Source organism: Melanotaenia boesemani, chromosome 7 (genome assembly GCF_017639745.1).
Source record: "Melanotaenia boesemani isolate fMelBoe1 chromosome 7, fMelBoe1.pri, whole genome shotgun sequence".
Classification (NCBI taxonomy): Eukaryota; Metazoa; Chordata; class Actinopteri; order Atheriniformes; family Melanotaeniidae; genus Melanotaenia; species Melanotaenia boesemani.
Window position 1 is genome coordinate 28,137,354 of NC_055688.1, and position 13,015 is coordinate 28,150,368.

General features: G+C 41.9%; 2 protein-coding genes and 1 long non-coding RNA gene across 5 annotated transcripts in view; 1 reads left to right on the forward strand and 2 right to left on the reverse strand.

The window, feature by feature from the left end:
* Positions 1 to 1,065, forward strand: part of atrx (ATRX chromatin remodeler) — a 38,196-nt gene extending 37,131 nt beyond the window's left edge. For all 3 annotated transcript variants that reach the window (XM_041989489.1, XM_041989490.1, XM_041989491.1), the window contains one exon: positions 561 to 1,065. In XM_041989489.1, coding sequence (XP_041845423.1) covers positions 561 to 570 — 10 coding nt within the window. In that variant the 3' untranslated portion in view covers positions 571 to 1,065. The remainder of the gene's footprint in view (positions 1 to 560) is intronic.
* A 2,324-nt stretch (positions 1,066 to 3,389) lies between these two features.
* On the reverse strand, positions 3,390 to 8,908 carry fgf16 (fibroblast growth factor 16). Its single transcript, XM_041990413.1, has 3 exons — positions 8,038 to 8,908; positions 6,377 to 6,480; positions 3,390 to 4,667 (listed from the first exon to the last, which is right to left on the reverse strand). Exons 1-3 carry the CDS (start codon positions 8,339 to 8,341, stop codon positions 4,422 to 4,424), a joined length of 654 nt encoding a protein of 217 aa, XP_041846347.1. The 5' UTR covers positions 8,342 to 8,908; the 3' UTR covers positions 3,390 to 4,421.
* A 994-nt stretch (positions 8,909 to 9,902) lies between these two features.
* On the reverse strand, positions 9,903 to 12,152 carry LOC121643348. The gene is made up of 3 exons (XR_006011104.1): positions 12,006 to 12,152; positions 11,597 to 11,797; positions 9,903 to 10,614 (listed from the first exon to the last, which is right to left on the reverse strand). It is a non-coding gene; the product is annotated as an uncharacterized LOC121643348 (long non-coding RNA).
* Positions 12,153 to 13,015: the final 863 nt, after the last annotated feature.

Here is a 13,015-nt window from a genome sequence, read left to right on the forward strand (position 1 = left end):
CAAGTTGAACCCAATGCTTTTGAGCATTGTATTATTTTCCTCTTCAAAAAGGGTTGTCTTATTATTTAATCAGTTTTTTATACTCTTTTAAATACCTAACAATTTCTGAGTGGGACCAGAATCATTGGTGATAGGACTCAATGCTGTGAAACTCTTCATTAGTATAAGCCTCACAAGATTCCCCATCAATTATCTAACAAAGTAGCCAGGTCTTGGTGTTGTAAAGTCTGTTCATATTGGGAGGTAGAAGAAACTGATTACCCAGAAAAAATAAAAAAAATAAAAAATAAAAAGGAAAAAAAAAGTTCATGGATTATGGCCTTATCTTAATTTCCTTAAAAATAATCTGTAAAGATTTTAGATTTGTTGAGTCTTTTTCTATTATTGTTTTAAGTGTTTACATTAGCTGTTGCTGAACATGAAGTTGGAATGCTTGTGTTGTTCAAAACTGCCTGCCGGTTCCTAGACTTTTTTGTAACATCCTTCTCATTGTTACGTGTTGTCTAGCATAGCACTGTGTGCCCTGTTCATTGTTTATGTCTCACTTGTGTTGTTTCCAGGCCTGAGTGACTGAGTCTCACAACGTACAGCCACTCCAGCTGGGTGTCACAAGGCCCAAACCTTTTTACTCCATACCTGTCCTTGAAAGTTTGAAATATCAGTTTCAAGATGGAGTTGACAGGAGGAGTAAAAGACTGGAATTGTTATTATACGTGGCTGATTTTTGTCCGGTGCTTTGTGAGTAATGCTCTCCTGGACAGTGTAGTCTCACCAGGCAGGCCCCCAGACTACTTGTATTCTACTTTGGCACATTCTCGCTTCTAAATGCTTAAACTGGTGTAGCTGTTAAAATGAGAGGAATATGGACATTTCTCACAAAGAGCCGCCTGTTGACTCCTGTGTTTGCACAAGGTGTATTTCATAAATGTAGAGAAAGTTTCTTTGCCCTTCTTTAAGAATGTTCTTACATTAGTAAATACACCAACATGTTTTGCCATGACTATGACCTGCTACTATCTTGATAAGTATTTAATATAACATTTAATAAAGTGACCAAAAGAATGATCCATTTGTGTGCGTGAGTCATTTTTACGAAGTTCTTAGCAGTGATTTCCAGATTTATAAAGGAGGAATGTAACTATAAGACATCCATTCTGTCTTTGGCAGGCAACAGGAAATAGTGGATATTTTTAAAACACTAAAATATATTTAAAAAATTATTTTAAAAGAATATATTTCTTCTTTAATATTTGTACTTCCCTTCAGATTAGTCTGGTGTTCATGTCTATAAACCTGGTTCAAAGTGGTTCAATCCAGGTTCAACAGTGAGATGCTGAACATTCACACTGATAGTCATATTTCTCACATCAGCTAACAGGAACATTTCAGAACTTATTTACATACATGAAGTACATTTTGCTTTTACATTGCTGACATTTTCTGTACAGGACTTTGTGTTAGGATCTGTATTTTTCTTTCACCGCTGATCAGACTGCTGGTTCTCCATTTTCTTTTGAATCCCTCTTTGGCATGACACGAATGAAAGGATTCTCTCTTCTGTTCAGATGAAAAAATGACCAGCAGCTATATGATTACAAAGTGTTTGCATGTCTTTCTCACAAGGAAACACTATTGTATTGTTTGCCAGGCAGCCAGTCTGACAAAAATCTACACAACTCCATGCCAAACCACAGCGTGGTGCATCTCTGCCTTGGCATCTTTGCACAATTTAAAATAAAAAAGTGAGGTTTTTTTTCCCTCCAGATAGAGGTTTTAATTTCCCTTCATACTGAGCTAGCTGAATAGTTAACTGTTTTTATTTTTTCCTTTAAACTGAGATAAACTGACTACATCTTTGTTTCAGCTTAATATAAGTGATATGAAAGTGTCATTAATCTCTAGCAAGAAAGTAGAAGAACACACTTCCAGAGGTCATATTATGCTTTTTTTCCTCTTACTTTCTTTTGATATTATAGCTTTAATGAACATGCTAATGAGTCATTTGCTCCATCAGAAAACTTCTTGAGCTGTCAGACATATCTTGTTTGTAGTTCAGGCTTTGCTTCCTGTAGATGTCACCATGCAGCACATGTAACATCTGCCTGATATCTACTATGTAGACCTCAGAGTAAGCTGCTGTTTTGCTCTCTGCCATTTTTTTTTTATATATTAGCTGATTATTCTGAGCCAAATGGGGGACTTGAAGGAGGAGATAGCTTAGATGTTTTTGGATGGTGACAGCAGGCGCCACTAAACAAGATTATGTGTGTTGAATATTAAAGCGTGTGAACTCGGGGGAAATCATGAACCTCTGAATAAGCATAGTATGGTTTCTTTAATTGGAAAACAGCTGATGTGTCCTGATACCGTATCTGTGTGTTTCACACCCACAGCTCTAAGTGCCTTTTGTCCCACTCTCCTCCCTTCCATCCTTCATCTATTTTTCCCTCTCCCGGTATTGTTTTCATTTCTGAGTCTGCCAGGGTTTTCCCCTGCATGTCTTTGACTTTTCCATTCCCTCCCCCCAGGGGATCTTGCTCTCACAGTGTACAGATATCTGCCAGTGGAGAAACATTACAACTATTGCAGATGTTGAAATGTTGATCCCATCCCCTCTTAGCCCCAGATTACCGCCACTCCAGGTCTGTGGCACATCCCCGCTGGTTCTTGGTGCACCAGGCAGCTGTTTCTGTCCATTGAAAAGACCCACTGCAGCCTACACCATAGAGTCTGCAGGGCCCCTGCAGTGAACAACCAATCACTGCTTTTAATCCATGCTGATGTGTAAAGCCAATTAAGTAAACCCTGTTGGGATCCAATTGCATAAGGAATCTGATTTTGTACGGTGGATGTAGGCTGACTAAGACCTTATGGAGACAGAGGGAGCCTGTGCACACTAGTTTACAATGTGACCCTTACTTGCTAAGGGGTTTATGAGGGCAAATTGGAAGAAGATTGTATGGCTGATCTCCTCTGGAAAAGAATCAACTGCATGGTTTTACCTTGTTTTCTTTTTTTTTTAACCGCCTGAGAAAACGCCACACCTTTGAGGCTTTTGAAGACATTTTCTTTGACGTATTTTAAATTTACTGAGCATACTGCATAATAAATGTCTTTCAGTGCTGTTGCATCACAAATTTCTTTATACTTGGAACTGCTAACGTTGGCCTGCTCATTCACTGGTAACAAAGAAAAGGTCTGAGAATGGCCACATCCACCAGCAATGCATAATAACGGATTAAAAATAGAAGGAAACACATGCACCCATTCACTTACATTATGTATATATATGTATATATGTCTGGTTTTAATTGGTACATCACACTTAAATCCAAACAAAATGGTCTCTCACAATAAAGTCTTAATAGCAGGACAATTTTATTGTCATATTTGTTGCAGTTCTTCATTTTTTGTTTGCTTTTTTGGCCTCATTTCAGTAGAATCTGCAGTCCAGATAACTTCAAGTTCATTACAAAATAGAGTCTTTGCAATAAATAAATATATAGATTTACATTTATACTTTGTATGTAGAAAATAAATATATTGTACATCTCATAAATAGGAACACCATATGTACACCTCAGATGCTTTTTTTTTAATAATGTTCCCAACACTGAACATTACAAGTCACCATCCTTGAACAAAACTTACCAGTTGTTCTTTGTGACCACAGTCAGAGAAGTGCTTTCATCCAGAGCTTATTGGCTTCTTTTAGATGTAACCCTCACAAGATGCTGCTGGATATATTATAACATGATAATTATGGTGTTTAGGGTCAGACCAGCCTGCAGCTAGGACTCAGGATGTGCAGTAAGTGCTTCATCGATCCAACGGTCATCACAAAGATGTTACCTGCCCCACACCCCTTTAACTTGCACTCCAGTTTGACTTGTAACTGTCAGTACAGATTGTGTATTTCTGACCCTGACCTATCACTGCGAATGAGGAATGTGCTCTCTTTTACATTTCATGTCACCAGAAATGTGTCTCTTCCTGGCACTTTATGGTCATTGTTTCCCTCATCAGAGTGCTGCTTAAAAAACCCCCCACAAAGAACCAGTACTCCTTTGTTTCAGTATCTACATGAGAAAAACATAGCATCTGATTAGATTTTCCTGATGGACCCACAGCTGGGCAGTCATGAGGGCCTCCTTCGTCCACAGTGGTTTTAACAAGAGAGCTGCCTCTCTTCGCTGTGGTCACAAGTCCACCGCTGTGTCAAAAAAGACACACCCAGGCACAAGCACAATGTTTGTCACTGTCACACGGCACACACAGTGACCTCAAGGAGAGCTGAGGGTAAACAGTTCTGCACCAGGTCCAGAATGTCCACAACACCCCCCCTGCTCCTGCTGCTGATGCTCCTCTTTGTTTATTTCTCTGCCTCCGAATGTAACCAGTTCCCCAAGTGTAAGCAATGGTCACCTGTACTGGAATAAGTCCCTGTAAGCCTGAGGGATCTTTTCAATCTCCACTGGCCTGGGTAAGAAGTGGGTGAGTTTCTGGTGTTTTTTAGTCCTGCCGCCCTCCCTGGGCGAGCCGTCCTTGTTTAAAGCCACGTAGTAGAAACGTTCTGTGTCTGAATGTTTGTACAGAGTTGAAGCGTAGGTGTTGTACCAGTTCTCCTCAAACTGCTCCCTGAACACGCATTCTGCTGTCAGCTTCTTCTGCAAGAGAAAACAACATGTTTTATGTTAATAAAACAGGGGGAAAAAAAGACAGAGCAGGAGGGTTAGTCTTCAGATGCAGCTAAGTCTGAGATGCATGCAGATCCCACTCCTCCTGATGAGTTTATGTCTGTCATTAACTATTTCACTCAGTACAGAAAAGCTGAAATGAAGCAGCAGAAACTCATTTAGGCAGGTGCTCATTATGACAAAAAAGGGGGAAGTCATTACGTGCGGCTTTACACTTTACGCTCCACACTCACTCCTCAGACCTGCTGACCTCTCGTTGTGCATGAAGAATTATTTCCCTTCCTGTGATGCAACAGTCCTCCCTCTGCTTCACACAGGAACCAGAGCCACTCTTAAAGCCTCAGCATTTACTGACAGCAAAACTTTCCTGCAATGGTATTCAGTCTCTACTGATCTTCCAAAACCTGAAATGCTTTCAAGGGGGTGTCCTATACAGTTCCCATCTGCTGTCCTCCCTGTTGCTCACTATTTCACTTCTTTGTCAAAGACAACAGCCATAAACCCACAAAAAAAGTAAATGTGCATGTGTCTCTGCCTTGAAGACACTTAAGAGCGCTTTGTTTGATTCCAGAAGAAATTTTGATGATTGGCTGTCAGGCTCTGCTTGGCTGCGGCAGTATAGGGAAGCTATTTTCTGTAAACACAGCCCAGAGGGCACATGACTGAGCCAGCTCCAACCTAACACACACACACACACACACATGAACCTCCTTGGATCAAAAAGCTTGTCAAGGTCTGGTGGTTGTGGGACGGAAGCAACCTCTTTACCTGTTATCCTCCTTCCTCCCCACCTCCTGGCCTCTCAGATTCAGACAGACATGTCTACATCGCTCCCTCTGTCAGTCAGGTGACTCAGTCAGGTGTGCAATTACCCCTCCCCAACAACCCAAAATCACTGCCTCCCACCATCACATCACCCACCCCCTCATCTCAGGGTCAAAGCTTCAGGATGCCAGAGTCTGATAGCATGCAGTAACAATATCTGCACTTTTAACATAATAGCCCGCCTAAAAGTAGCCTCTGTTCAAAATGTTCTGAGCCTGAACCCCCGAGAGGCCCACAGGTAATGCCCTGGGACATCTGATACAGGTTTGCCCTTACATACTTCCCCTTCATTGTCTTTATCTCTTCCCTTTCCTATCTTTCTGTCTCCAAGTACCCACCACACGTGTGAGAAAGTTGGCCAAGATGTTTTAAAAAGACATAAAATGCTTGTAGTTCAAACTTGAACAGACAGAAAAGTAGAAGTTTTACAATATTCAGCCACAGCTCACATCCTAAGAGACTCCAACCCCTCCTGTCTCCACTTTGAGAAAATATGTAAATATCTGCACATCTATAAACTAAATGAAAATGTTGGCTTTCTGTCTGATAGCTGCCTTTCCTGAATCCCTGCCAATAAGAAAACAAGTATGAAGAGTAAGAAACACACTTGTTTTGTCTTGCTGTGGTTTTCCCACCTGCCACATAAGAGAACCTTGATAGCATTTTTTTTTTCCTTTTACAGCCAAGTACTACCATCATTGCAAAAAGAAATGAAAGCAACCTATGTTTAATTTTCAGGAAGTTACAAAAAGATCATTTCAAATATGTCTGGAGTGACAGACGTGCTGTGAAAAAGACCTTGACCTGCACCGTGGGGGCGGAGCTGCAAACAAAAAGAGGGTTTTTTGACTCACCGACCCATAGAGCTCTCCTTTTTCATTCATGCCGAGGTAAAGTCCAGCGTCCACCCCCCTGATGCTGACCAGACCCACAGCCAGGCTGATGAACTCCAGGATACCTGAGGTCAAATGCACACAAACTGGTCAAGGAAGCTCGCAAACACACTGTAAACACCCCTGAGAGAATCAGCCTGCAGCACAAATACAGGTGGCCTCAGTTATTGCTTTACAGCAGATTCAGTTCTGGAAAAAATACTCCATACTTCAGTTGAAAATGACATAAAACCATGACATAACTCATATTGTCACTGACTGTGCGCTCTTTGTTTTTAAATCCCACTATGAGTAACATCATTCTAGTCTACCATAATGGCTTGTGGTTGTCCATAAAGTCTCAGAGTTCCCCACTGGCTACTAACACAGCTTGAAAAGACACTTTAATGAAGTTGAGATGTGGGTAACTTTCAGGAAGTTACAGTAAAGTGAACATCTACTTCAAAGGCAGGGAAACAACTGGTAAAATTAAAAGCCACTGGCTGTTGTGATGCAGAGGTTAGTCAGAGAGGACCCAGCTGGCTGCGCTGACTGGTGGAGGCCAGCTTGCAGCCACCTGGTCCCCATCTCCCGGACTTCATCAGATGCCAAAGAATGACAGAGACGATCCCTCTCATTTTTTGTGGGGTGAATAGCGTGTTTCATATCCCTCTAATCAAAGTCCCGTCTTTCTTTGCCGCCCTGACAAAGACCATGCATTTTTAAAGTTAAGTGAAGCCAGAGACAAACAAGCGGAACCACGCATGCCTGTAAACAGGTTTGTTTTTGGCTGAGATATGTGAACATTAAACCTCTGAATTCCGCAGAGGTCACGCTTTAATTTTGAGTTATTCTATTTTTTTTCCTCTCCGTAGCAGGCGACCCGGTCTGCACCTGTGACGTGACTGCGCACGCAGCGTGAGATATGTGCACACTTGCCCTTTGACCTCGTTTGCTTAACTTTATTCTCTCCCGCCCCACGACACGGAGTTTGTTCTTCTTTTTTAAATTTATTTATTTATTTTTTTTACTGAAGACATTTTTACAGCGAAAAGCACAGCTGTAGCTAAACACTAACATTAAAAAACAACTTAATCTGTGCAAGGCGTCCGATTGAGTAAAGAATCTGAGACGCGCGCGCATGTGCAAGCCTGTTGCCTTGCTGGCCGCCGGACGCGCACGCGCCGCTTGTTTGCGGCGGGAGCGACACCTGCGCCCCACGCGCAGCTCCAGGGGATTGCAAAAAAAAAAAAAAAAAAAAAGGTGAGCGAGGTGACTGTGACGCACGCACTTGTTAACCAGGGATGCGCAGCAAGAAAGTGCCTTATTACACAGTTTTTAGAGTATATAGCAACAAACTTTAGGTTTCTAACTTGTTTATTAGAATCAGTAATATTCTCATAAGTCCTCACATTCAGTAAAAAATTGTAATATAGAATTAAATGGATAACGTCTCGTGACTCAGGATCTCAGCAGGCCGCTGTTTAATTTTGAACATTTAGACTTCACCCAGAGAAAATAAAACGAATTGAATAGGCTGAGCTTTTATATAGACTAGCCAGCTGTGACACTAATTATATAAAACTCTAAAAGATCCGACCGATATAGGATTTCCCGCAATTTAAAGTATAAAGAAAGCTCACCAAATCGACTGTGGTCCTGTCTTGTCCCGTGTACAGTGCCGTTGGGGAATATCTCCAGCTGAAAGCCGGTCCTGCAATAGAGTTGTCGCCGCCTCAGGATGCCTTTGAGGTGCCCGAAATCTGTCGGTGACCCCCCCTGCAGCCTGCCTTCTATCTGCCCCAGCTGCTCGTTCAGCCCCGCTGGAGACTCTGGCAAGGGCATATTCCCCAGTGCAGGAAAGCTTTGTAAATCCAAGTCGAGCGACCCCAGAAAACTCCCGACCTCTGCCATTGTATGCACGGCTGACAAGTTAAGCGAAGGCATTTAAGATGTATACAAATTGAGTTACAGAAAAAAAAGTTTGCACAAGTCCGGTCCATGCACGCAAAAACTTGCGTCCCCAGCGCGCCGTGCTCCTCCAAATATCAGCGGAGTCCTCTCAGTTTATTGATAGTCCTTTGCTGTAATCATGAGTTTGATATCTGTGTTTATCAAATGGAAAGACTCTATTATATACATACTCCCCACGCATTCTCACATTGGATGTTCAGACACAAGCCACGCCTGGCTGGCATCCCTTCTTACGCGCATCAGTTTGCTTTACTTAATGCGCTCTTTCAATCCAACTTTTACCACCGACGGTACCGCTGTGTAAAAATGTATGTCACTGCTCTCTTAGAAAAGTGTTATCTATCATCCGATCACATGAATCCAAGTCCACAAGTATCCTCGCAAAGCTGCTTTGCTTCTGTTTGCGGTTTGAGGCTGCCCGTTACAACCGCATCGCCCATCCAGTGGCAGGCAACAGGTAGCGGCACAGATACAGAAGTAAAGACCATCATTGTTAAAAACACATATGGCAGCTCACGCAAAGCCGAGAAAATGTTGCTATCTAACCCTAATTCTGACTACTTAAAAAAAATAAAATAAAAAAAACACAAAAGCAATCCATTCAGCACACTGACTGGGTTTTGGGTCACACCGCAGAGTCCTGGAAGGAAAAAGAAAGGAAAACCGCGAAGCAACATTTACACCAACAATCAAAATAACCTGTGCACACTGTCAGTGCTCCAACTTCCACAAAATTCAGGGCCAACCACTGCAGTTGGGACCTTTTCATGAGAGCATTTCTCCACCTCCTTGTTGGAAGCAGGTGCTTCCTTATCCTTCTGCACAACGTCTGCAGTGAGCTCCAGCAAACCAGCAGCTTAAGCTCCTGCAACTAGCGAGGGGGGGCGGGGGGGTCTACTTTAGGACCTAATCTGATGCAGATATGTGAAGATTTAGAGTTATCACAGATACATTTAAGTAAGTACTTTCTAAATACTCAACCATTATTGACTATAAGCTTAAGAAAAAATCAAATGAAACATGATGATAAGCACCTCACACAGAGGAAAAGGAACACAAAACCTAAAGTCAGAGCATATGTTCTTTCTGAATTAGGGTCAGAGGTGGAAAACCAGATTATTATTTTTTTAACAAACACTACAGGTCCTGCAGGAAAAGAAAAACTGTATTGCTGTACATGCGCTTGTGCTAAATGGCATATTTCTGTTGTGATGGTGCCCATTTTCATTTCCCTTTTCTATTTTTTTAAATATGAAAAATCCTAGAAGTATCAAATAACTATAGAGCAGCTGTCAAATAAATCATGTAGAGAAAAGTACAATATTTGATCTGTGCCATCATGCACATGAAACAGAACACAGAGGAACCCCCAACAGGATTATTGAATAATAATTTATGACTGAATGGGGATTTTTGCACTTCTTCTGTGTACAATGGGACAACAGGTCCCAACTTGTGGCTGTGCAGAAAAAAAAGAAAAAGGAAAGAAAACACAGCTGTTTTAGTGAGGACTTTATTTCTGTGAAGATCGAAATGAAAACAAACTCCAGGAGTGTTTTAATTAGTTCACTGTTCCTGAGATATCAGTGACAGCGGGTTGTGTGGGAGGGGAAGGAGGGCGTGATTACATCAATAACACCATTTAACTATTAAGTGTGTTATTTTAGACCTCCTTCGAGCTGTTTTCAGAAACCCCCTTCCTGAGGGGGAGTTCTCACCTCAGAGCTGCTCATCGCAGGCTGCCGCTGCTTCCCTGTAGAGAAATGGGATTTATGACAGCATCTTGCTCCCAGTGAATGGTGACAAATAGTGTCTTTAAACATGTGATTGTTTTGATGTCACTGTCAGGCTTTGATGAATTTCTTGACTTCTTGTTTGGGGTTAATTTATCAACTTTTGTGGTGGTGGTGCAATCTATTTTGAAGCAGATGTTAAAGGCTTTGAGAGTCCCTCAGAGTGGAATACGCCATGATGGACCTTCTAAAGCATGCAGGCCTTTCTCACTGCTACTAATTATGCCACTATAAATCTTATGGGTGTGTCATGGCTGCATTGAAGTCAGAGGAGGGACGGTGGCTTTCAGCTGGTGCTGGATATGAAAGGTGGTGGGGGTGATGAATGCCCATGGGCCTCTGCTTGATGAATTGGACCAAGGGGTTGACGAGGAGTCACTGATGGTCAGGCTTTGTGCGAAAAGACACCAGGGCCCTCGCTGCTGAGGAGGATGAAAGGAGGATTCGTCTCAGCTAAAGGGTGGAAGGATTAAAGAAAAGAGAGGAGAGGAAAGAGGGATCGAGCAAGTGAAAGAGTAACAGAAAATAAAAGGAAACACCCAGTTCTCTTTTCTTCCTTCACACACACTGTCCATCCCTTCTAAACAAAACTCAAATCCATCTAGCATTAGAGCAGAAACCTAGTGGTGGTAAATTTTGATTTCTTTGTTATCTTGGTAGCTATTAGAGCTACATCTGTTGCTGGTCAGTCATATTTTACAGTTGACATGGCAGATTTATGGCTGCAGATAAAAAAAAAAAAAATCCAGAGTTAAAATGTTCCCATATGCTGAGAACCTGTAGAGGATATAGAAATGAAGATAATGACCTCTAGTGCATGGCCACAGCTTTGAAGTCATTCTCCTATGAGTCACTGTGAGTGAGTCGAAATTGAAAATGAAGTTACACTTGCACTGGGAACTGGAGGCTAATAAGTGCCTCACCTGTTTATTTGGATTAGACAAACTTCATATGTGTCATCCTCAGAGGGGTGAACAAAGATCCAGTTGGACAAATAAAGCCAGTACAGACTGAGTTTGATTCAATTATCAATGATGCAGGATTTTCCAGTCATTGTTGAGTTTAAAAACGGCCTCAACAGTTTGGGAACAATACTTTCCAACCAATAGATGGGAAGATGAACGGGCTACAGCCCTCATTTTAGCTCTGCAAGTCCACGTAAAGGTTTTTAGTCACTATTATTTCTTTAAAACTGAAATTTACATTCAGTCATTCCCTTAATTCCTCTTACGGGGCAGATCTGCAATATTGAATGCATCAACAGGTGCATTTCTCTTATTACTGTTTAGCTGGGACAGCAGCCATTTTTTTATCTTTGAAAAAATAATCTTTAAAGACACAAAGTAAGGTTAATATTATATAAGGTAAATCCAGTGGTGGAGTTATCCTTAGTATCTTGGAAAATCCACTTTGATTTCATTTTAAACTTACTTACAAAAAACGGATGGGGAGTCCTGAGTGACTGCGGCACAGTTGCTTTTCATATTTTCAATCCTTGTACTGGCTATCAGAATCAGTTGCTGCCTGTTTTTCCTGTGATGGATGCGCAGTTTAGAAGAAGACAAGGTCCTGCTTCTCCTGTTGGCTCACACATGATCATCAGATCTGGGATCAGGTTCCTCAAACCCCTCTTAACCTAAGCCAAAAGAAAGCATAAAAAAAAATGACTGACTTAGTGTCAGTGGCTACCACCGGGTTAACAAGGCCACTAAAGGGGTCAGAGCCCCCCCACCCATGTCTGCCTGCTAGTAGAGATGCAGGACTTTGCGTAAAGACAGATAGCTGCAGAGCAGAGCTGCAAACTCTCAGTCAGAGAGAGAGGATATCATCTGTTCTTATTTTACCTTTTGTCAAGCAGCATGTGGAAAATGATCTCCACTGTGAGTTATTTGCAGAGCTGGATTCCATGTTATTTCATTCCCTAGCAGAGACATAACAGAGAGGGTCTCCTCTTTCACGCAGGTGGTCCTTCGGCCTTGTTCAAGGGCGCTGTGTGCGCTGGGGCAGGGTTGGGAGGGAGGGTGCATGGGGAGACACAGACAGATGCATGTGAATTTAGGTAATGGTGTAACATTTCAGCGCCTGCTTTCCTTGGCCACCCCATGTAAAGATAGTGTTAATTAATTTGTTTGCTTTGCTTTCAAGCACTAACGAATAGAGCCCTCCAGGTTTAGAGAAGCCACTAGTATGCAAGGAACACAGTCTAAAACCAACATTTGTTGTACAAATTGCTTGCATATGTTCTTAGGAGAGGAAAAAAAACCTTGTCATGACACCAACAGAGATGTCCTGTTATATTTTCTTTTTCTACTTGAAGAGAAAACCTTGGTTGGAATATTTTAACTTTGTCTCCAACATTTTGGTTTAGCAGTTAATTATCCGTACTCCTAACTTGTGGTTTTGCTCTTCTCATCAGACAGCTGAATGGAAGACTACAAGCTGTATTTCATGGTTTAAACTTTCTACTTTCATGGTTTTTAAAGCTTTCCCTTCATGGTTCTTCAGTACTACTTGACTTCATCACTGTAAAAGCCACAGACTGAGCAGTGAAAAGACCTGTGCTGGCAGTGATTCTGACTAATGATTCTCACTAGTTTGTCTGCTCTTTATCCCTCACTGATGTGTTATCTGAGTGATGTTCCACCTGCCCGTCCACGCTGCTGAGCTGATTGACTAGTGTGGCAATGGCAATGACAGCTTGACTTTTTCTCAGCTCTGCAGGTCTGATGTTTGAGAGTGTATATGCGTGATCATGATCCGTCTGATGAGGGAACAGGCCCTCAGAGCGGGACTATTATTCTTACTACAACACAAAGCAGGAATCTACCCTCAAACAGATGTTAGAAGCCCTTTG

Excerpts from the sequence above, each read along its gene's own strand:
- fgf16 (XM_041990413.1), bottom strand. The coding sequence starts at position 8,341 with ATGCCTTCGCTTAACTTGTCAGCCGTGCATACAATGGCAGAGGTCGGG. Across the intron at positions 6,481-8,037 it reads ACAGGACCACAGTCGATTTG|GTATCCTGGAGTTCATCAGC; the intron begins GTGAGCTTTCTT and ends ATTTGACCTCAG. Across the intron at positions 4,668-6,376 it reads AAGGAGAGCTCTATGGGTCG|AAGAAGCTGACAGCAGAATG; the intron begins GTGAGTCAAAAA and ends TTTCTCTTGCAG.